General features: G+C 38.9%; 1 protein-coding gene across 1 annotated transcript in view; it reads left to right on the top strand.

Annotated features, from left to right (window-relative positions):
- Positions 1-23476, top strand: part of TG (thyroglobulin) — a 145237-nt gene that overhangs the window by 45225 nt on the left and 76536 nt on the right. Inside the window, 13 exon segments of the mRNA XM_050321686.1 lie at positions 127-294; positions 843-908; positions 1612-1695; positions 3793-3930; positions 5077-5253; positions 6234-6313; positions 6315-6346; positions 6907-6986; positions 8832-8975; positions 11251-11316; positions 20272-20406; positions 21468-21632; positions 22714-22936. Of these exon segments, the coding sequence (XP_050177643.1) occupies positions 127-294; positions 843-908; positions 1612-1695; positions 3793-3930; positions 5077-5253; positions 6234-6313; positions 6315-6346; positions 6907-6986; positions 8832-8975; positions 11251-11316; positions 20272-20406; positions 21468-21632; positions 22714-22936 (1558 nt within the window).

Below are 23476 nucleotides of genomic sequence, written 5' to 3'. Positions count from 1 at the left end.
CTTTAGACATGCTTTAGACATCTGCATCTGGATAAGATAAATCATTCTGAAACACCTCTCTCCTTAAGTAGCACAGCTTGCTTGCCATAACTGGAGTGCTGCAGCTCTCTCTTTGCCTGACCCTAGGTACCATTCTGTGCAGTTTGCTGAGCTCCCCAGATGTGCTGATCTGCGATGGAAGTGTCTGGAATCCAACACCAACCTCTGTCATAGGTGGAATATGTAATGGTGTGAGCTATGACGAAAAGGAGAAGATGTTTTCCTTCACTCTGGGAGGACAAGTGTTCAGTGGAAGTATGTCATTGAATTCTCTCAATTTACATTAGTTTTCTTTAATTGTTGTATAGACTCTGCCTTATTCACCAGCCTACTCTTGTGCTTCAGTGCTTTTTTCCTCAAATTAAGTTCATATCAATACAATCACAAGAGAATCAGAGCTTTCTAACTGGATGCATTGTTAAATAGATGGACCTCCCACGCCTTACAGTGTGTACATTAATGCAAGTCAAGAATGTGTTTAGTATGTCACCCTATAACAATTCCAGCATTTAATTCAGGCAGATTCAAGCCAATAATCTGGAAGAAAGGTAAAGTCCAGAACAAAGATAAAAAGGGAGGTGCCCAGAGCTGCACAGTAAAAACAGTGATGGAATATTGAGTAAAGCCTTGGCACTCTGAGCCCAGACTAGCCCCTTGACAGCTGGGACCTTCTTCCTTAGGGTTTTGTATCATAAATAAGGTGATGCATAGTGTAGCAATGCGTTTTCTATGCAATTTCTGAGCATTAAAATACTATCTGTGTAATTTGAGCAGCTACTCTAACAAAATTTTTTCTTTATTAGCTTCTGAGTTGGTGAAAGAGGCAGAAAGAAATTTTACAACCTTTCAGCAAGTTTACCTGTGGAGAGGTGAGTTACCTCACAGAAGTTGTTATAAAAACTTACGTTGAACTGTTGGCAGTGGCAGATGTGTGTTCTATAATGGAAGTGCCATTGTTGCTTCATTTTATGCTGTCCAAATTGAGACTGCTCAGAAGTCTTTTCTGGTAGGATGGGTTTATCTGGGCTAATTCTGCTACTTCCATTTTAATGAAATTTGGATAAATTCTGGTGTTGAAGAACATAATTTATAACTTTTAATACCTGTGAAAATTGTAGCATTAACACACTTGCTTTTGTACCATCAGTGTCCAGGTGCCATAATAATTTGGCACTTTATGCTTTACTACATAGGTTATGTTTTTTAGCATGATAACCCTGTATGTGTTATTTTTGCAAGTTTGCTTTCTGAATGTCACCATGTACATAGCAGGACCTGCACAAATGATTTTTGATGCTGCTTTATAAATGCACACAGTCTTCAGACCACTGATGCTGAATGCATAATGATTGTGTATATGACATTTGCTTTTATCCTGCAAACCATGCATTTTGGTTTAGGTTTTGCCCAGAGCTGTACAGACATGGTTTATTTGTTTTTGATTCAACAGCTGGTGGAACTTCCTAAAGAGGTGCACTTTAAAATATTTGTGAAATTTTGGGATCTAAGGATGGTTTTGTGAAAGACAGATAAAGGGAATTACAATGCTCTTTAATTCCTGTTTCATTCCAGATTCTGATATGGCCACCCAGACTAAAACCTCTGAGTGTGGTGCTTCTGCTGCTTTGGAGACAGAGAATGATTTGGCATTGTCAGGTACTATGTCAAGGGTGGGCAGAGAAGACAGCAGAGGAGGGATGCAGAGTTTAACCAGAAAATATTATATATTGCTATATATATTCATAACGCCCTAGGTATTGTGAAGTAAAGAGGATTTCTTTTAGGTAGGAAGTCCAATACAGGTTTTGAGGAAGATGTTCAAAATGTAAACCTCCTGGCTTTATGGTTTTTACCTTCCTAGGCTAGGCTGGAAATGCAGGTGTTAAAAAGTTCTATGAAAGCTTGTTCTTTCAGACTTATTGAATTGAAGGGACTCAAGAAGTATTATTTGGTTTAAGAAAAAATTTCACCTAGACCCAGAAATTAAATCCTTAGCTAGGGTACCTGGGTATCTTTACTGCTAGTGACAGTATGACTACAAATATGATGCTTAGAGAAAATCAGGATCACAATCACAAGTGTTTCCTCCATGCATGATGACAGTGAGGGACTGGGAACTTCTCTTAGCTCTTTGTTATTCCAGGGTTTGCTCTGTTATACTATAATCATGCATAGGTCCTAAAGAATTTGTAGTAAGTTGCTAGAATTCATTTGGGCCTTCAGCACCATAATCCTAAGTGAGCAATGGAGCCTGTTGAGAGCACCTTGGCTCACCTTTAATGAAATGTAATCTTTGGTGAGGAGTCTTGATGAATGTCTGAGCACATGATTTAATACATGCAAAATCCTAAAAGGAAGTGAATTGCTGATTTTCTTTTGGAATTTGAAGGGGAGGTAAACTGAAAATGCCCATTTACCAAGTGGTGCTCCTATAGAATTAGGGGTATTTTAAAGTCTAGACTCAAAAATGAGGGAAAAAAACCCATGTAATACAGTGGGTGAAATTTCTCTTGCATTTACCTGCCAAGGCATGAGTGCAGCCCTCAGGGTCCTCCATTTACCTTGCTGGGGCTGATGGTATCATTAAAATATGAAGTTATGCAAGGAATGCAGTTTCTACCTGCATCCCTAAGTCTTAGTTGTGACACCAGCTGTTTCCAGAGAAACTGGAGGTTGAAGTTAAGGCTTGAGAAGTAACAGGAATTATAAGCCACCTTTTTTAAGAAGTTATAGGTACAAAACTTATAAGTTATAGAAAAATGTCTACAAAGCTTTTATTACTTGATGATCTTTCATAAAACACATGGTAAAATATCTTTTCTAGTTTCTGATAGAAAATTCAAAGCTATCGTGCACTCCCAGCATGTCAGTAGGTGCTTCAGCACTTCAGTAGTAATCATCAGCATGTCCTTACTTTTCCTTGTTTTCATTATTGTCTGATTGTTTCACTGCATGTAAGATTAAATAACAGAATTTCTCACAATGTTGGTCCCGGGGGTGAGAGCTGCTGAAGGCATTTGATAAATAAGAAAGTGTTGAAAAAGAAATTTGTGAGAGATCAGCGAAGAGCGTCCATGTCTTTCAATATTGCAACCTTATTTAAAAGGCCAAATTTGGAAACAGCCTGAAAGACCTGTGATTGATTGTTTCAGAGAGAGCTCAGGAGATATAAAGCATTGCATACAGGTCTAAAGGTCACAAGCAGGTGACAGAAAGGAGTTATTTAATGCAGTCTGTGGGAGCATAAACTAGGAGAAATGAGGTTAAATGACAGAAGTAAGTATTAAACTTGTCAAGAAAACTTTCAACATAGAGAGAAGAGGTGTAAAAGCTTCTCAAGGGAATATAAGAAAACTTCTGTACTTTGGATTAATAAAATTAGTTTGATTAAGGAATTGCAAACATCCTCTGAGGCATCATACTTCAATGCTAGGATGTTGTGTTGCATGACAGAGTAGAGAGAACGCTCTAATTTCTAGGAGATGGGATTTTCATCAGGTTTTTGGGAGGTGGAAATAATCTGACAATGCTGTGTTGTGCAGTGCAGCTCAGAGAGGGGGCATTGCCTGCAGGAGCATCTCTAAACGTGGGAGGACAGTTGTGTTATGAAAAGCAGTCTTTGGTGTATGCTAACTGGACAAAATGATTGCAGCTGTTTTACTGTGAAAGGCAGAATTTTATGCATAAATAAATTTAATTTATTCCAGATCATATTTAAGCTTTGTTTTGTGGGACTGTTTGTTTGTATCTCAGATTCCACAAAGGATCTTTTCTACCTAATGGACAACAGCCAGATACAAAGTGACCAGAACTATTCTCTCCCTTATCAGCAGTACTGGATCTTCAGTCAAAAATACTCAGCTGAGGAAGCTGTGCTTTGGTGTCTCACACGTAAGACTTCTTTGGGGCTGTTATTCTGTAGGAAATAATAATTAACTAAAATCTTTTAAAAGGCATTATAATAAAGACCAGCAGAAACTTTGGACTTCAAGATTTTTTGGGGGGAAAATTCCTAAAATTTTTGTGGAAATTGCTAATGGGGCTACCTGTTTCTTCCTTACAGTTTTTGCCTGCCATGGCAGAAGGGGTACCTGTCATTCATCATCAGGGTACCCCAGTTATGGGCAAGAGAAGTTGAAGATACAGCTTAGACAATGCTCTGGTGTTCTTTAAAAGTACCTTTCCAAATAGATAGATGACATAGTGGTAAAAGAAGAAGATAAAATACAGATATTTTAAGGGGTTAAAGCTAAAGTCTATTTTGATGCAATAAATGGAGAGGAGTTTCTAGCTCTACCAGGAAGTCAGAACTAAGAGGGCTAAACAGTGCACAAGCATCACTGTAAGAGGTCAGTAGAGATATGCCTGTTTAAAATGATGCATGTTTACAGGAGCCATTGCCATGGTAATTAAGAGATGAGTTGGGCAGCTTTGGTTCTTTTTTGAAGTTGCATTATTACCCTGGGGTAAATTTCACAGAAAACTGCTACAGGCAAATGGTTTAAACAGTTTATTCCAGAAAAGTTATGTGTAATTTTGTGTGATGCATGAGTGCTTAAGAAATATTTTTTGTAAAAACATCCTAAGACATTGTGGACTTTATTGTCCTTTTTACTCATTAAAGTAAGAGACCCATGACTGATGCAGAGTTATTTTATGATTATGTGATTTGTATGTCAAATTTACTGAAAAGAAAGAGATTTTTATGAATTAAATGTTAGAGTGGTACCAATACACTGGAGTAATGCTTGCCACAGCTGGGAAATTTCTCTTCCCTGTTAGCTGTGCTGTAGCTCCTTTTCTGTGTTCTCCAAGTACACCTGCTGCTCAATGTCACTAGAATTGGAATATATCCCTCTTCCTCTTGGGCTTTTAATTAATTAAATTAATTAATTTGCACAACTAACAGGATAATATTGAAATTCTCACTCTTAGTTGCTTGCTGATATTTAGCTTTAAGTGCACCGAAAACATGAACATGAACAGAGAGGGGAAGGAACCCTTGTGTGTGTAACTCTTTCTGACTTTGCTTCTCAGGCTGCGCTCAGGAAGATGAGTTTTGTCGGATGGCAGATCTTCAAAACACCACAGACAAATACTTTGTGTGTACCCTCTATCCAGAGGCACAGATTTGTGACAGCAGCATTGATCAAACACCAGGGAACTGTCCAACTGTGCTGCCCCGGCAACCGCAGACCCTGTATCGTAAAATAGGCAAGTTTTGGTATTTGGACTTATAATGTCTGTTCTAACCCTGGTAATGTAAGCTGGTGTTTGGCTCTTGATTCTGAGACAAAAAGTCTAAATATACGAATGAATCCTGGGATGTGATGGTGCAGGGACAGGTCAGAGTGTCCTGGGCATGGATGTTCATTTTCTGTTCAGAATGGAAAGATATTAATCACCAGTTTCATTTTCCACCTCAGCTATTCCCAGTTCAGAGAGGCCAAAGGTAGCTCAAATAACTTGTATACCAGCTCTCAGATCTTTTTATAAAGGATGAAATGGGAATGTCATTGGAGTGTCACTAATCCCATTTTCTAGAATTAAAATTTCCACGGTAGCTAAGTAATGCAAAAATTGAAAGGACTGAGTGTAATTTTTTTTTAATTTTTTTTTTTTTTGCAAATGCAGAGTTATAGACATGTGGATTTTAACCTTTGCTCTGTGAATACTTGGGAGGTTTAGTGTTTTTTCTCATAAGGCTCATGTAAGGAAGCTGGACAAACAATGCTGTTCCCACTGCACAGGAACCTGTAATTTTGCTGTGAAAAATGTAAAGGTCCACTGAACTAAGCTACTCAATCATGTCTTTTCAGGTAGTCTAAAGGGCAGCATGGGTTGACTAATGTATGAGCACACTGGAGTTTTCCAATCTGGAGCTGTATCCCAGTTTTTGACCTTGTGAAAGGAGTAGCATCACTGCAGGTCTCAGAAACAAAAGTCCTGGGCTGGAAGCCTTTCTTGGACAATGTATTTTGCTCAGCTTTTAGAGCCTTCACTTGTTGGATTTTCATTCATCTTCAGGCTTAACCATCAAAATTTTGCTGTGATAATGTCAAATTATCTTTTGATCTACTGGAGCCCAACAAAGAAATATAAACTTGACCCTTAGCATGTGATTGCTTGACCAGTATATGTATATGACAAAGTTAAACTGATTTTTCCAATTTTGTTTTTCTTTTTCCTTCCAGTCACTCTTCAAAGTTCTGTAAAGAGCTTCTACACACGTGTACCATTCCAGAAAGTAACAGGAATCTCAGTGAGGAATACAGACTGACATGAGCAGAAAAGCTGTTTCAGATGGGTAGGATGTGAATGTTCCTTTGTTTTTCCTGGAGTTTTAACCATGCCTGGAGTACCATAGACCCCATTATACAGATGAGGGGGATTAGATGTATTTATCCAAAAGCATCATTTAAGAGTATTTAATGAAGAAAAAAATAACACGCGATTTAAAGGAAATGTATAATTGAGTTATAAATAATATAAATAATAATGTATATAGTTACTAATTATATATGTGAAAATTGTTATTTCTGCTGCTATTACATTGCTAGTTAGCCAGTTAAATCTCTTATCAATAATATACTGAATTAATTTAGGCTGATATTTTTAGGGCAGATATCAAAATAATAATCTAAATTATTAAATGTAGCCTGATAGGTGTATAATGACCAAACATAATTTCATCTACATATGGAAAATGCATGGAAGTGTGTATGCAATAAGAACGAGACTGGTTCTTCAACCTTTTTGTGAAAGCTCTCTGCAGGTTCTTGGTGTCTCTCCCCTGTGCAATATCCTCTCTTCTCCATCACAGACACAGATTATTAGTGACTGAGAGCAATGTTCTTCCTTCCCCAGGTTTTTTGAGTGTGAGCGTTGGTGTGATGCTGACCCCTGTTGCACAGGATTTGGCTTTTTTAATAACTCCCAGCTGTCAGGTATTTTTTCTCTATTTTTATTTTTTAGGATAACTTCAGTCTTTCTTCATTATCTGAATTTTACCATTCTTTTGCTCTGAAGAGCACTTTGAAAGTCCTTGCAGATCTCATGCATCTCTCTTCAGCACCTCTTCAAGTAACCATAACCATTTCTAAGAGTTCAACCCAGTGCCACACTCCACATCTCAGAAACTGTTGAGAAAACTCTGTGAGTCCTTAAGAGGCTGCAATTCCAACAGCAAGAAATCCAAACTGATAAAACTCCAGTTACTACTCGTTTATCACCCTCTCTTCTAAAATATTGCTTGACATCATTTTGTGACCTTTTTTCCCTTTTTTGCAGTTTCTTTTTTTAAAGCCTAAAGGACTCAGAAGCCTAACTATTAATGAAATTAAATGCATGTAAACCCATAATGTCTGTGGATACTTTGGGACAGCTGAGCCTTTCGGCTTTCTTGGATGTCTGAACTTCTCTGCTCCCAAATTTTAGTCTTCTGCTTGAGGAAGATTGGTTGTGGATAGAGCTTGCCTATCGGTTCCTCCTTAGGATTTTAGCTACTTAAGACGTCTCAAGTAGGAGTTCTGTTAGTCTGCAGAAATCAGATCTTTTGAAGTGTGTTTGACTTGAAAGCCATTAAAAAGTCAAACAAAAGTGTTTTATTCCACTGGGATAGCTAAATTAAAGGGTGTTGTCACTCAGTGCTTCCTCTCTAGTCAGCAGAGAGATGTATAGACACAACTATAGGGTCATTAAGAGTCTTAGTTGACTGAATCCTGTTCTGGAGGTACTTTTCTTTCTCTCCACTGACTGTAAAGGAAGTGCTGTAAAACTTTAGCTGGTATTTAGAATTGGATGCCACCCAGGTTAAAGTAAATGAAATAGAATTTAGTACTTTATTCCAGATTCAGATTTAGGCCGCTAAAATGCCTAACTTTGTTTTTGGAAGAGTTATGTGCTAATCAACTCTCTCTGAGGTCATTTAGGATGTGCTGGCTTTGGGAATTTGAAATGGTTCAGAAATATATATATTTTAATTCCATGTTTTTGTTGAGCAGACAAAATTTCCAGTTGGTCAAAAAATGAATAGCTTGGAAAATTAATCTGATGTATTTTAGATGACAATTCATGTGCAAATAAAAATTAGTTGACAGTTTTCATACCTCCATATGACTATATGAAATTTGAAGTCTTAACTTAATGTGGCTTTAAGTTTCTTTAAATAGTTCTAAAATAAATGAAGAATTTTAAAGCACCAAACATACAAAATAAAAAAACTCACACCTCTTTAGTTTATCTGATATTAAATATCTGTGACATTTGAGATGTCCAGTTGTGGCACTTGTATAGTCAAGAGAACTTTCAGTAGTGATTTCAACATGAGCTAAAATGTTCAGTGAATCTGCTAGCTGTGTTTCAAACCCTCAATTTTTTTTCAGGAACAAAAATATTTACTCTAGGTCTTTGAAAGACAGAATTTTTATCTTGATGTAAGTAGTGGCCATGTTTCAACATACATGCAGATTTTTAATTTCAAGGATTGCATTAACCTGAAAAGGTTACTTACTCAAAGATTCCTGATCTTTGCTCAGTGGAAATGCTCTGTGATCTTGGATTATAATGATTAATAATGTTGGTACCCACCTTCCTTCACACGGAATTCATTGGGATTTTTCAACACTAGTTTCAGCTACTTGGCCAATTTTGGTATTTCCTGCCTTTGATTTCTAAGTCAGTTGAACTTCATTTAACACTCAGTGGAACCATGCTGTGCTCTCTTTCCTCTCAACTATCTAGAAGAGGAAAATTTTCCTCATAATTTCTATAACCATTTATTTCCTTGGCAGGTGGAAAGATCGTGTGCGTGACTCTGAACAGCCTTGGAATCCAGACATGTGCTGAGGAAACAAGAAGTGCTTGGCACATTTCAAACTGTAATTCTCCAGATGCTGAAGTCAGAATACACCCATTTGGCTGGTATCAGAAGCCTGGTAAGTGATGTAGGACATATGACCTTTCTAACTCGTTCCTGCACATTGAAGTTTATTATTTATCTTTATTGTATACAAATTCCAGCTTCCCAGCTGTAAGACCCATTTGCAAGGACTACAAATAGACAAGGCAGACAAGCACTTTGAAGGGAAAGAAAAGTGCAGTTTAATCTCCATTTTAATAGAAAAGGAATAGTAATACCTCAAAGAAGTATAATTTAATTTCTTAAGTTGTATGGGAGACTTCTGGCCAATGTTGAAATTCAAATATATTTTGCCCCACTGCACAGTCCTGGTCAGTAAATCTTTCTTTGTTTCTCACTCACTGCTGGGCTAATGGTTTTACCATCTGTGTGGATGCATAACCTCAAAATATTTGGTTTTGCTACAGAATTTAAGATGCACTTTTGGCTGTTTTGGTAAAGAAAAGGCCAAGACCAGATTCCAAGGTAGGATTGTATTTTTCAAGAAGTAAGAAGCCATCACATGTTTAAGCAGAGGAGCAGTTATGAGTTGTTGGGTTATTTCTTCAGGAGGAATCAAAACCACTCTTTGTCAAAGTGGATTTTATTTTCCGTAGCAAAACAAAAGTTCCATTGCTTCATTGAAAACTAAATGGATTTCTCATTTGTTACACTTCTTTTGGGTAAATCTAGTTCTACTTTGTTCAGCTTTGATTTCACATAACTGAAACAATAAGGAAAACAATTGCCTGCCTGCCTGTGTCCCCCTTTATGAGAGGACAGCCTGTTAGTTAGTCACACAGGCACAGTCTTGTTGAACTCCAGAGCAGACAGGCCCCATGGGGACAGGTCTGGTGATGTTGACAGAATCAGGGAAAAAAACTGAATAAGGAGTACTTTTTCCTGCTTTTACAGGAGAGGCACAAAGTCTGGATATATATTGTCCTGGGCATGTGATAGAAAGATAATCCAGTTAAAGCTGTGTAGAGATAGATCAGATATTGTGACAATATGCTGAATTTTACAGTGTTGATAGAGAAAACCTTCATTCACACTCTTTAAGTGTTTGAAATATGAACTCAGTCCTGAGCTTTTCAAGTCCTGTACTGGCTCTATGCCCACTGGAACATCCATGTCCTCCTCTAGTGGGGCAGTCCTTGTTAAAAGGTAAGAGACACCATGGAGTTGGGAAGCACTAGAGAAGCTAGGGAGGGATGGGCTGAGGATCTAGCAGTGAGAGAAGGGGAACAACAGCCCTGGTAAAGCAGGATCCTGGTGGCAGGGGGAGTTGAGAGGGAAGCAGGAGTAAGAGTGAAGAGTGGTAGAAAGGTGAAGAGCAGACAGCAGAGGGGTGGATACACTTCTAGTTCTTAGAATTCCTTTTCTTCTTCTTGGCAAAGAACCAACTAAAAATAAAGGATGTTTCTCACTTGATGGACAGAGGGATGACGAAGGGGAGCCTGGGGTGTATGCAGAGTGGGGAGTGTCAGGAGAGACAGTGGCATTTCCTCATGTAGTGAGGAAGCTTCAGATGTGTTTCCACCATGACACACAGCGAGGCACAGATGTTTATGCAAATGGAGATATTTAGAGACAAAAATTTGTATCAGTTGTGCTGCTGTGCTAAGGTCTGGGAATGAGGAAAAAGAACGAAAAGGCTCTGAGGCTAAAAAGGAAAATGAGTGAAATCTGAAGGAGTGATTTACCGTAGGCAGTGGGGACATTAGCGTGAAACAGGGTTTTTTGCTTTAGTCCACAGTCTTGTAGGAAGGTAGTCGTGCCTCCACATTTCATAAAGTGATATTTTAAGTTGATGTGCTTTTTTTGTGATTGCAAATTATTTTTTAGAAATATTAGCAAATGAGAAGTTTTGTGTACAGAAATAAATTTTTGCTTGAATTTAAATTTGGAAAGTGTTGTGCTGGAAACTTCCTTGTTTCTAATTCTTATTTTGAGAAATTCCAGTTTGCTGGAAGCAGAGAAAAGCTCATGTCTCTTGTGATGCAGAAGCCCAAATGCAGAGAGGTGCATCGAAAAAACACAGAGCTACTGAAATGAGTTGTTCAAAACTGTGCCCCAGAAAGTGTTTGCAGGACTGTTTATAAAGACGGAAATTTAGGGAAGTGTGGTTTCATGTATGAGCTCAAAAGGATTAGACAGCAAAGCAGCCTCACATCCTTACTCTTGGTATTTGTAGTGAGAAGATCCAACATCCAGATCCCAGAAGTAATGATGGAAATATTGAGATATTGATTCATTCTAAACCTTCAAATATAATGGTTTTCAAATGTGTTATTTTTTTCTGCTTTTAGCTGACTTGAAGAGCACCATGCCTGACCTCTGCCCACCTGTTAGTTTACCTCTCAGGCCAGAAAGTGGTAAGTGCATTTATGTATTAAGGAAAAAAAAAAAAGGAAACATCCTCTATTTTGTGCACATTGCTAAAAGATCACACTACTATGAAATATTTGTGTTCCCCATGAGGTTACTCATTTAGGTGATTATTTATTTTTATTAATTACGTATCATTTAAATGGAACAATTGTCATATCTGCAATGCTGACCTAATATCCCACACTTGGTGCCACATGAGGTCACTGAAGCAAACTATTTGGCAGGATTGATGAAGACATTTATTTATGAGTGTGGATGCCACATCACTTTCAATGGATATGATGAATCTTATGGTACTTACATGTGTTATTTTAAAAGTGGGTGGAGCCTCTTAATAAATGAAACTTAACTGCTGTCTTCCAGGGCTTTGTGTCTATTGTCCCCTAAAAATATATGCAAATTGTCGACAGCTGCAGGTTTCCCTGATGTGTCCTTTCCAGAAATACACAGCATAACTGCTAAATGCTGTGTGTAATGGAATGGAAACAGGTTGACTGGTCATTGGAAAACTCAGTTTAGCCCTCTAGTTAAACTGAAATTGAGAACTCTTGTCCATCTCTGCCCTTGATTTTCTGTTTGATCTGAACAAATATTTAATCTGTTTGTATCTGTCTCTCCTTAAACCATATGCAACTGGGTTTACAGGGGATGGTTGATATTGCAATATTGAGTTCAGAATTTATTAACCTCTACTTTATCATCATATCCATGGCCACCAGTCATGATCAAGTTCACACTCTTTGTATTTATTAGTAGAATTTGTGCTTTTTAAATTATCTTTCTAATGTAATAGAAGGAAAATTCATACCTTCATGGGTAAGCAGAAATTATTTTTGCATGAAATGCTTTGAAGAGCTGGTGGGGTAGTACGTAGGTTGGGCAATTCAGCTCCTTTGCAAACTGTTCTTCCCATGGCAATGTGGAAAACCATGTCACTAAGACTTTCTTGCTCCTGGAGTGAAGTTTAGTAGTAATTTTGTCATGTTTCTTTTATGTTTTTTCTTGCTTCCTTAAGTCTAGGAAAACAGTGACCTAAGCAGCACTTAAGGAAATTAGGAAATTAGGTCTTTCTATCATTTACTTTCTACTCTAAAGGCTGCCCAAAACTTAGGCCCAGGAAGTGAGTCACTTTACCCTTAGTAACGGCCCTGATCTGTCACACCCACTCCCAGCTCATCTTTCCAAATGCAGAGCAAGTAGGGATGTCTCTGGTTTGCAAAGGTCTGGTTGAGCAACCCAAGCAGGCAGAACCTTCCCATAAGGATGCAGGATTCTGGATTAGAGCTGTGGTCCTGAGGACTGACAGGGGTCAGGACAAGTCACTGAATTACAAGAGCTCAACTGGCCTGGAAGTCAAATTAGCACCAGTATCCAGTAGATTTTGCCTCTGACACCAGTGGGTGCAGCAACACATTCAAAATGCAACTGGGCATCATCTGTCCTTCTTTCATTCTGCCTCATTTCGATAGTAGAAGCACCAGCCTGGCTACCTAAGTCAGATTGTGCCGTGTTGTCAGAGGTTTTGGAAAATTGTCAAAAACATTATTTCCAAACTCTTGGTGATTATATATGTTATATTAATATATGCTATAGGAAACTAATTGTTTTGGAGTTGGGCATAATAGAAAAGTGAGTGAATTTTGTACGTTGTGGTAATGCTGGTACATGAGGGTAAAAAAATAATTACTGTGACTCCTCTGTGGTAACCAGATGGTGAGTGTGAGGAAATGTCACTATTTAAAGGGCATTTCTATGAGTATATATCTGTGTGTGTGCATGTAAGCACATATACATATAAAAATATACTTTTTTCCATCCAAAGATCAGAAAGATACTTAGATTTGCATGCTTTGCCAGAAGGCTCTGTGGAATAGTGAAGTTAATGTTATGTCCAGTCTAGAAGCTGAGTTAACTGGAGCACCATCAAGGCCTACATTTCACTGGACAGTTAATGCACTTGACTGCCTCCTTTCCTAGTCAGCCACTTTGCAATGCTCAGGACACTGCCCAGCACTTTGCTTCCTCCCATTTGCAGTCAGGATGCTGCTCCATTCAAAATCTGTGGTGTTTGCAGCCCCAACATGTTGTGAAGGAACCCAGATGAGTAGACTTATTTTCAGTCTTGTGGGAAGTAGATGCTTTGCCTGTTGTACTCATTGTTCTTCTCAATAGAGAGGGTAGAGGTGTTCTAGGACCATAAAACAACAGAAGAAATCTCAACAAGAAGCTTTTCTACAAGTACCTGGGTAGTAGCAAAAGGTAGAGTAGGGAAAATATGGGTTTGCTGATGAATGGGGCAGGAGACCTGATGACAAGAGGATATGGAAAAGGACAAGGTGCCTTCTTCACCTCAGTCTTTACTGACAAGTCCAGCCTTCAGGCCCTTCAGACTGGGGGGAAAACTGCAGCAAGGAAGATTTGTCCTCAGTGGAGGAGGATCAGGTCAGGGAACAAGCTGGACATACAAACCCATGAGTGCAGAGGGAGCTGGTTAATGTAATTCTGAGGCCACTCTCAATTACCTTTGGAAGGCTCTGCTGGTGGGGGAGGTCTTTGCTTTCCTTCTGTTCCCTGGTCTGGGCTTTTAAAGAAGTTCACCAGAACTAATCATCATAAAATCTCCAGACTTTCAAATCTGCAATGACAAAAATAATTTTCGAGAGCAACTTCTTTTCATGCCTTGTCATAGAGCAGCCTGCAGCCACCAGGGAGTTGCAAAAAAAGTCTCTTCTCTGTGTGAGGCTATAACCTCAGGAGAGACACAGCACAGGGGGGAGGCTGGAGGTTCTTCCTGTTCTTTGCCTTGTATCAGACTGTTCACCCAGCAGCCTGTTACTGTGATCCATCTCTGTGATTCCTCTCAAGAGCCTGAGGCTCCAGTGGGCTTTTCCCAGGTTACTCCCATTACGAGCAGCATTGCTGTGTGTTTCTAACACTCATTAGATACCCCATTAGCCTGTGAAAACCAGGAATTAAGTGCTCTGTAGTTCCTGCAGGTCACTCCTCTCTAGCAGGAGAGAGGTGAACTGTACGCTTTCACCTGAATTCTTGTTGATTTGTCGTTGCTTCGACAAGTTTTACCAATTTGTATTCTTGCAAAAGCCTTTCTGCTACAAGGTTAAACTCTCCAAGTCATCTTCATCACCAGGCTGTAGTGTGTTTAACTGAATGTGTGGTTTTCATTTTTAACTGAATTAATACTTTAATTTACTTCCATGCATCCACTGCATGGAACAGAGCGTACTCCTGCTGGGCTGTTGTGATTTCCGCATAGTTTCTGTGGTCTAAGAAATAACTGAAAAATAGATAGTCTGGACAGACGAGGAAAGTCCAACTTATTACATTTGGAGCATTTTTTTCCCCTGAAGAAAATGTGCCGTGATGAGACTGAGTATGGAACTATCTGTGGTGAGTTTCAGGTATGATCTGTGACCTTTAATGGTGGGAGGACAGCTGTTATTTTAAGACTGTCCGTGCTGAAGATGCTCATATGTCATCCTGCAGTCTTGGTTTACTTATGCTGGTCTTTAAATAACAACCCCACTGAGCTGCGTGAACATGGAGGAATGTTATGTAAAAGAGGAAACAGCCAGGTCTCAGAATTAGGTTTGAAATGGAACTTTCTGTAGCCAGTTGTAGGCTAGGAGAGATAAGAAAGGTGGGTTTTTTCTAAATTATATATTACATATTGTTATTTTACAATATGTAGATGCTGTTATTCGAACAGTTCATGCACAGGGGTTTGAGCTGTGGAGGTTTTTATGTCGACAATTAAGTCTGAAAGAAGCAAAACAATCTATGAAACATGTTACTTGGATTTTTAGAAGGAGTACTTGTGCTTAAAGCAGACTGGAGAGCCTGAAAATACTCCTGTGTATGTGGGAGCAGTGACCCCAATGTATGACATTTGACTTTGTTATGAGATTTATGAATTGTATACAGTAATTATCCAAAATTTACTGAACATTTCTGTCTTCAGTTCTAAGTAGGATGTGACTATCTTAGATTTGGCAACTGCTAGAAGACAGTGGCACATAAATGGTGGTCTCTGCATGGGACTCTGGATTGTATACAGATCCTCTGGGCTCTGTTCCCATTCCATGCAAATCAAGTAATTAATTAAGAAACCACTGAGGCATGTGGATGTAATGATCTGTTAGGCCTTTCCTGTTTCTGCCTCCTGTGATCCCCTAATGATTTATACCCATTCCCTTGAGGCAGGACTGAGCAGTGGCTATGGGGTATTCCAACATGGGAATAAATTTCCCATCGGGCTGTATCAGCATGTGGGGTATTTCCATTCTCAACAGAGATGAGATGCTGATAGGACAAACGCTGATGTAGCTGACTTTGGTAATTAATTGTATCATTTATCTTCCTGTTTTCCCACAAGGCTGAGTATTTTTCAGAGAGTTCTTTGCTGTGAAACAAAGACAGCTTTTTTTTAATCCATCTCTGGGAACTGATCTACCATGCACCCCCACAGCAAACTGGACCTCTGGTGTGGAATTGCTCTATCTTTGGTGTTAACTTTGATTTTTATTCTGTTTGTAAATATGAGTATTTTAGCCTTTTTAAAACAGCTTGCTTTAAACATGGATAAATATATAGTACAGTTTTAATATCCCACTACTATGTCACTTATTGTAACTGGCAACCCTAAAGGAGGCAGAAAGCTTGTATTTAACAGTAATATAGCAAGATTGCTCACTGCTGAAGACCATAAATGACACAGCTGTTAGTTTTGGGACCTGTTTGTCTGAGGTGTGATTACAGTTATTATGCAGCAGTTTAAAGAAAATTACTAATTTTGAATTATACAAATCTCAGTAGATGGACAAAAATGAGAAGCAGTTATATTTTAGGAAGGATATATTTTCTGCAGGTCCACTCTGAGTTGATGATTTGCTGGTTTTGGAGACTACTGGTATATAGACAGGTTAGCAGTCTTTGTTGGGAAAAAACTCTGAATACCTGGAATATAAAACACTGAGTGCAGTCTGTAAGCATGTTTTGGGCTTGAGTCAGGGCTATTGAATATGGCTTACAAATCTCAGAACTAAGATCAGAACTTGTCTTTCAAACATAAATCAGGCATACTGAACCCAGAGGTCTGATTTATGTGCCTTCTTAAGCTCATATTAACCTTCTCAACTTCATGAGTTTTCTTTTAAATTTAACTGGTTCTTTTATTGTATTCCTGTATCTGTTTCCTTATATAAAATGTTAAATTTTCCAGCAAACTCAGAACGGATGCCTCTTTTTTTCCACTGAAGTCAGTGATGGAACTTTTGTTGACTTTATTTTAAGGGGTTTATAATTTCATTGCCTGTGAAAGTGGGAGGCTGAACTCTGTGTCCCCAGGAAATCTTTTCCAGTCTTCTGATCTTATAAATGGAGTGGGAACAGCGTAAGGCCAGCGTGAGTCCTTTTGCAAATCCAGTCTTAAACCTTGCCTACCCAAACAAGAACATCTGGAAGAGAGAGGCTCTCTGTATGGGACATCTATAATTTTGCAGTAAAAGTTACAGGGCTGGATGGATTCAGAGGGCTGTAATTATCCAATCAAAGCATTTGCCAAAATGTGGTTTGGAAGGTCAGAGCTTAACCTATATATAAAGCAGAAATGTCTTCCAGCCCATCAGGTGCACTGTGCATTTCCAGTACACAGTGCCAGGTTGTAGCTCTGTGCCTCATGAGAGCAGTTTCTAGACAAGTCAAGTTTAGATCAGCAATGGAAAGTGGGGATCTATGGGCATTGCTGGATCCATGGCCAGGAGAAGGGAAGAAGGAAGCAAATAACAGCCAAAATCTCTTTTGTAGCTCACTGCTGGCTGGCAGGATCCACAGTGGTGCCATGCATGTCTCTGGCTTAAAGAGTTTCACTCTGTTATTAAAATAAGCATTAGTGTTTCTGCATCTCTCTGCATCTGGAGTCAACTGGGCAGAGGAAGGGAAAAGAAAAACAGTGTAAGTCTCAGCATATAAATCTGATCTGAGGTTATGAATGTTTCATACAGGACTGAGCATGAAAAAAAACCCACTCCATACTCCAACCCAACCCAAAGAACAACTCCATGTGAGATTTTTCAAGGGTCACCTCTGTTAGATTTGGAGCAATGAATAAGCAGTTCAGGTGTGAATGCATGACCAAGGATGTTTCCATCATACGTGGTCACTCTTCTGTGCCTAACATGGGCTGCAAAGTGCCCATTGTGTCTCATACATATCTAAAATGTATGTTACTGACTTGACCTATCCCACATAAAGGGGTAAAATAAGTATCTTTTTATGTAGAAGTAGGAAGTTTATCTTGTGAAGTGGAAATAGGAGACCAAATTCAAGTGTCAGAGGTGGAAATCCAAGAAATTTATTTTGCTCTTGTAGATTTGTTTTGATATGTGGGAAACAGAGAAATGTGATGATGAGACTTGCCCGAGGTCACTCAGTGAGTCAGGGAAGCTATGGGAAGAGAGTCAGTCTGGAGAAATGTCTTCCAAAACCACTGATGCACCCAGACTTTTTGCCTTAAAGTGGAATCCAGAAAAAGCTCTCCTTTGAAAGAACCACAGCTGGTAATTTGAAGCTTTGTGTCTGAACCTGGAGAGATGTCTTGTTCCAGCAGTAGGACCTCAGTTACTTGTACTGCACACAGCACAGGATGGCAACGTTGCTGTTATGGGAAAACAAAGTTTGAGTCATATTGATAAAAGAAATCTTTTCTTCTTCATGTTTTCAGAAAAAAACCAACAAAACCTGTAAAATTTAGTCTGAAAAAGAAAGAGCTGGGGGGGCATGCGGGGCTGGGGGGTAGTACTGCAGGCAGACAATCTCTGGAAAGGTTGTAATGATTACTTCTCCATCACTTACAGAGCTGATTTCTATTTTTACATATCTTTCTAAATAAATGCCACAAACTGGTACCCTAGATGGAGAGGGTGAAATTTTCTGACACAGGTCATACAACAGCTCGTATTAAATATTTTAATATAGAGAAATCATTGAGAATATGAAAAATACTGATTTCCACATGACTAAAATCACTGTGTTCCTTTAAATGATTGAATAGTCAGTGCTTAAGGGGAAAAAAAATATTCAGTGCAGTGGGTCTGCTGCACAAGTCAAGTTGTGATTGCAGGGTCATTGCCCCCTGACTAGTTCAGACTCCCTCTGAACAGAGTGCTGGTGATGACTTTGCTACTCTGTGACATCAGCTAAGTTTGTGGCTTTTACATAGAAATGTGCAACACCGAATTAACCTTCATTTCTACTTAGCTGGAAACTTTCAACACTTCTCTTGGGAGAGTTGCTCCCAAATATAACAGGAACAGAATGATGCTGAAGTGGTTGTAAAGGACCCGTGGGACCCAGCCCTGCTTTGTTGCCTCTAGTTCAAGAGGGCTGTTTGGGAGCTTATATGGAGCAGAGTAGGTCAGTTCATCACTCCATCAGAAGTTTTCTTCAACAAGGGTTGATGACAACAGGGACCAGCACTAAGGCATCAGCCTTGGCAATGGTGGTAGCACATTATTTTTTTTCAGCTTGTCCTCTGGGAGATAACTCGTGCTTGAGGTTTACACTTCCTCGGGAAGGATTTAGCTTGCAAAATCAAAGACTTCTAGCATCAATGTAGAGCCCTGGATTGTGGCAAGTTACCCTGTGTTGTCATGAATTAGTTGGAATAATATTATTGGGAAATCTAATTTAGTCATTGCTATTCCCTACCTGTTTTCTCAAGGAAGGATGCAACCAGCCTTGTCTGTGGTGTGTTTTTGGTTCTTGGGTTCAACTGAACAAGTATGTAAACACCAGGGTTTCCAAGTTGATTTCCAAGTTGATTGAGTACCAAGTTGAGACCCCAGGCCTCAGCTTCTGGTGTGGTGCTGAGTGTCATGGTCAAGCTGTCTTGCTGTGAGAGGGGGAGGAAGGAAACTTTGGCCATCTTTACCAGTCACTGATTTCTCAGTAGATTAAAAGAAATGTTTAATGAAATGAACTTTCACAACTTTTACATCTGTGTGGTAAATGAACTCCAGCAACAGGGTAAGACCTGCTCACCAGGAATAGCAAAGGAACAGCTAACTCAGCTCTGTCCTCACCCTACAATTACATGGAAAGGATAATGCCAACCTACTGTTTAGGACTCAGTGGCCACAGTGGGGCCTTCTGCTTTTGAAACAAATTGAACTGTTGAAAGGAACTAAAATAATTAAAGGCCCATTCCTTTTCAAGCCTTCTTTTTTTGTCTTCTCTGTGCAAAATTGAGAGTCTGCAGATATTTTTGTCTGTGTATAAGAAGGAAATGTCTGTGGCTTTTTTTTTTTTCAATATTCTGTGAAAGAGAAGAACAATTCTTGAGGAACACTAGAGTGTATGTAGGTGCTCACACATGTACATGCAAGTAAAATGTTTATATGTGAATATGTGTGTTTGTATGTATGTGATACAAATGATTATATTTACACATGTATATTTCTGTATAGATACATATGAAATAGAATGAAATCTACATTATATAGCAATTAATGACATTAAAACAATTTATATAATTTAATGTAAATCTGTCCACCAAATCAAATTAAAATTATGAAATTAAATTCCATTTGCTTTCCAAGGATTTAGTGGCTGCATCTATTCAGCAACTTGTGTGCAAGCATTATTATTCATGCCCTTTGACTGGCCATTATCTTAATGTATGTAACCCTGTTCCTTCTATTTAAATCAGTTGGATTTACATGCAAACCTTGATGGAGCTACTTCAGATTTATCTTTTTCTTAACTGAACACTTTTGTAAACCATTATATTTCATTTATTCCCAGTTGATGCAAAGGATCATTGTTCATTGGGGAACTCCCCAATGCTTTTAATTCTATATTAGTTTCCTCTGAAGCTTTTATTCATTCTTCTAGTTATATTATTTTTACATTTCATTTTACAGATCTTTTGGATGTATGGGAACCCTTAAATGTGTCCTCTGTTGTCGTGGATTCATCCATCTCAAACTTTGAAGTTGTGCAAGTTAGTAGAGACATATCCAATGACTTCTCCGCTGCCAGAGACTTTTGCCTGTATGGTAAGAAATGGTCATTCATAGCTTTGCAGAAAATACTGACCTGTGAGCCTGAAAAGCAAGAAGTTCCCCCACTTTGACACAGATACACTGATTTAATTTATTTTTAAATAGTATCCCGGTGGTTTTGAATCTAAGAGAAGGGACCTGAAATAGTTTAACTGAGGAAATACACAATAGACATAAAATGCTATACGGTGAGTGTGTAATTTTGACACTTCCTAGGCACAGATGTCTCTTACTTCTCCAGGCATTGTACAACCTGGAGCGTATTGTAGCAAATAAAGAAAGTGATGATGTCATAATTTTCTAAAGGACAGTTAAGGGAAGCTCATCGAGTGAGACAGATGAGAGACTCACTGATCACTGTCTAAAGTAATTTATGGTGGTGGTGTGTGAGGGCAGGTTAACTGAGAGCTGGGATGAAGCAAAGGGAACTGCTTTAATCAACATCCTGACTAGACAGGAAAGAGTCCTTTAACTGCACATGACTGGGAAATCCTAAATGCTGCAGGGCAGTAGAAATAAAGAAAAGTTCCCACCTACTGCTGAAGATGGTCTGTGGAATGGTCCCACAGTAGGTGGTCCTCACCTTGTGAGGGTGAGCAGTGTAACTAACTGGTTTTTTTCCTTTTCCTGTAACTGTTTGAAGGATTATTTCTAGAGGCAAAGTGTTGGATACCCACTGAGTACAGACTGAGGATGAAACCTTTCCCTGGGGCTCCCTGGGGACTGTTTGAATTCAGATGAGGTTATCAGTACTTCATTAGATAATGCTTTTCTCCTTCTAAAACCTGTGATGATATTTCTCTTGCTGTATTATTTCATTTTAAAGGCAATATAACCTTCTAGTCTTTTGGCTATTTTGGAGAATTTTCTGGGAATTTGAGGACATTTATGTCCCATTATTCTGCTTTAGGGCTACTTCATATCCTTGATGTGTTGTATCAGACATGTAGACACCTATCACCTGTTGTAAAACCCTTCTTTTAAGCATAGTGTCATACAAAATACTGTGAGGATACATTTTTACCTGCTCTTTTTCTTCGTGTTTCACCTCACAGCTTGTTCAAAGAACCAGTCATGTACAGTGGTTACACTGGAAATCCAGCCTTCAGCAATAAGGTGCGTTTTCTACCCTGACACGCAGATCTGCACACACGGCCTGCAAGGGCACAGCTGCCGGGTTTTACTCAAAGAACCTGCCACCTACATCTACAAGAGACAAGGTAAGAACAGGTTAAGGCTGTTGGGGAAGGACCTCAGCTGTGCACAGTTCTTGTGAGTGGAGGAGTGAGGAAATCCTCACTAGACATGAAGTGATATAGAGGCCTCCTAGACGCTTGTCTGTTGCTGTTTCAGTGGAGTTACAGCCAAACATTTTTTGTAAAAATGCGTGAAATCATAATATTACCCTCTAGTGTTGAAGTAGATATAATAAAGGAAGTCAGTTTATGAAAGATGCTTTGGAAAGGGCAGAACAGTAAAACCAAACAAGAACAGTAAACCCAAACAAGAACAGTGAAAGTCCTGAACTTTTTAATCTGCACATGATATGCCCTTCCTTTTAAACTCTGAGAATAACACAGAGTGTTGAGAAAACAAAATAAACACCCCTGGAGAAAACAAAATAAACACTCCAAACAGACACTCCTGCTCCCAAAACAGGATGAACTAATATTTTAAAGGAGTGAAAATGATTTTAGAGAGAAAAAGAAATTGTCTAGACAGTGTAGAGAGGTAAAAATTCTATTATATGGTTAAGTACTTATTTGAAACTATAAGTTTCATTGGGTTTATTACACCTTGATTTTTATAGATACTGCTTTCTTTTAATGTAATACTGATTATTTCATTTATTAGAAGTAAGGAGAACCCAAGTAAAAATATGGGGGAAGGGAAGAAATTTTTCTTTTTCTTTTCACTGAAATTCTGTGAAGAATTGACAAGTCAATGAGAACCTTCTAGGTTCAAACTTGATGAGAGAAAAGGTGTTTATCATTGTCAAGGGTAGCAAAATCAGAGACTGAAACACAAAAAGCTAGACTTGTGTGTTTGTTCTGTACAGTTTTAGTTCCATGACTTGGCATTTGGTTTCTACCTATCAAATACATTGTTTTAGGAAAGAAATAGCTCTGTTTTAATGAATTATTTTATAGTGAGACAGTAACAAATTTATCTCTTTCATTTAAAGAAGGGAATTGGGCACTTAACAGTTTCAAACTAAGGGAAATGGGGCTGCTTTTCATTTCTGAAATGGTAATAACTGGAAAAAAGCAAATTATTTTTCCTGTGTTCCCTCTGTGACAGATTTATTCCTGCCCATTTCTGAATCGGATTTGACCCCATCTGTGTACATCCCATCCCATGGAGATCTGGTGGGCAAATCCCAGGTGATCCGCATTGGCTCGGAATGGAGAAATATCAGCCAGTTCCTGGGGGTCCCATACGCTGCCCCTCCCCTTGCAGAGAGGCGCTTCAGTCCCCCAGAACCTTCTGCTTGGGTGGAAACCTGGAATGCCACAGTGGCTCGGTAAGAAACCCCTGTCAGCACCTACACAAGTGCTTGTCTGTCCAGGTGTATGAAAGTAGGTAGAGTGATGACCACAGTACCCATGTCCTTTCTTGCAAAGCAACCTATATATAGAGTACAGATAGGTACAACTTTGGGACTTGGATTAGCAAAAAGAATATTTTGTCCATCTATAGGTTAAAGCATGCAAGACCCTTAAGAAGAAAGGCAAATTCCAGTACATCGCCTTGAATATGTAACTCCCCACCAACTGTCTGCTGTCAGTCCATTTTCGTTCTGAATGGTATTTATATGGGTATTCATGATATTTATACAAATATATTTTGCTCCTGCTGAGCCATAAATTTGTAGATATTTAGTCAAACAGGGGCATTTAAACATTTATGTGACCAGAAGTTGTGGACCTCATATAGAAATTCTCTGCCTTGTTGTGTCCAGGAGATCAGGCTGAAGGACCCAGAAAATCTTTTCTGTCCAAAAACTATTAAAAGGGAAATACTCGCTAAATGACTTGGACAGAAATACAGAAGTTATAAATGC

This window comes from Myiozetetes cayanensis, unplaced genomic scaffold (genome assembly GCF_022539395.1).
Source record: "Myiozetetes cayanensis isolate MyiCay16 unplaced genomic scaffold, myiCay2020 scf1, whole genome shotgun sequence".
Classification (NCBI taxonomy): Eukaryota; Metazoa; Chordata; class Aves; order Passeriformes; family Tyrannidae; genus Myiozetetes; species Myiozetetes cayanensis.
Note: the sequence above shows the minus strand (reverse complement) of the source record. Positions and strands in the feature narration are given on the sequence as shown.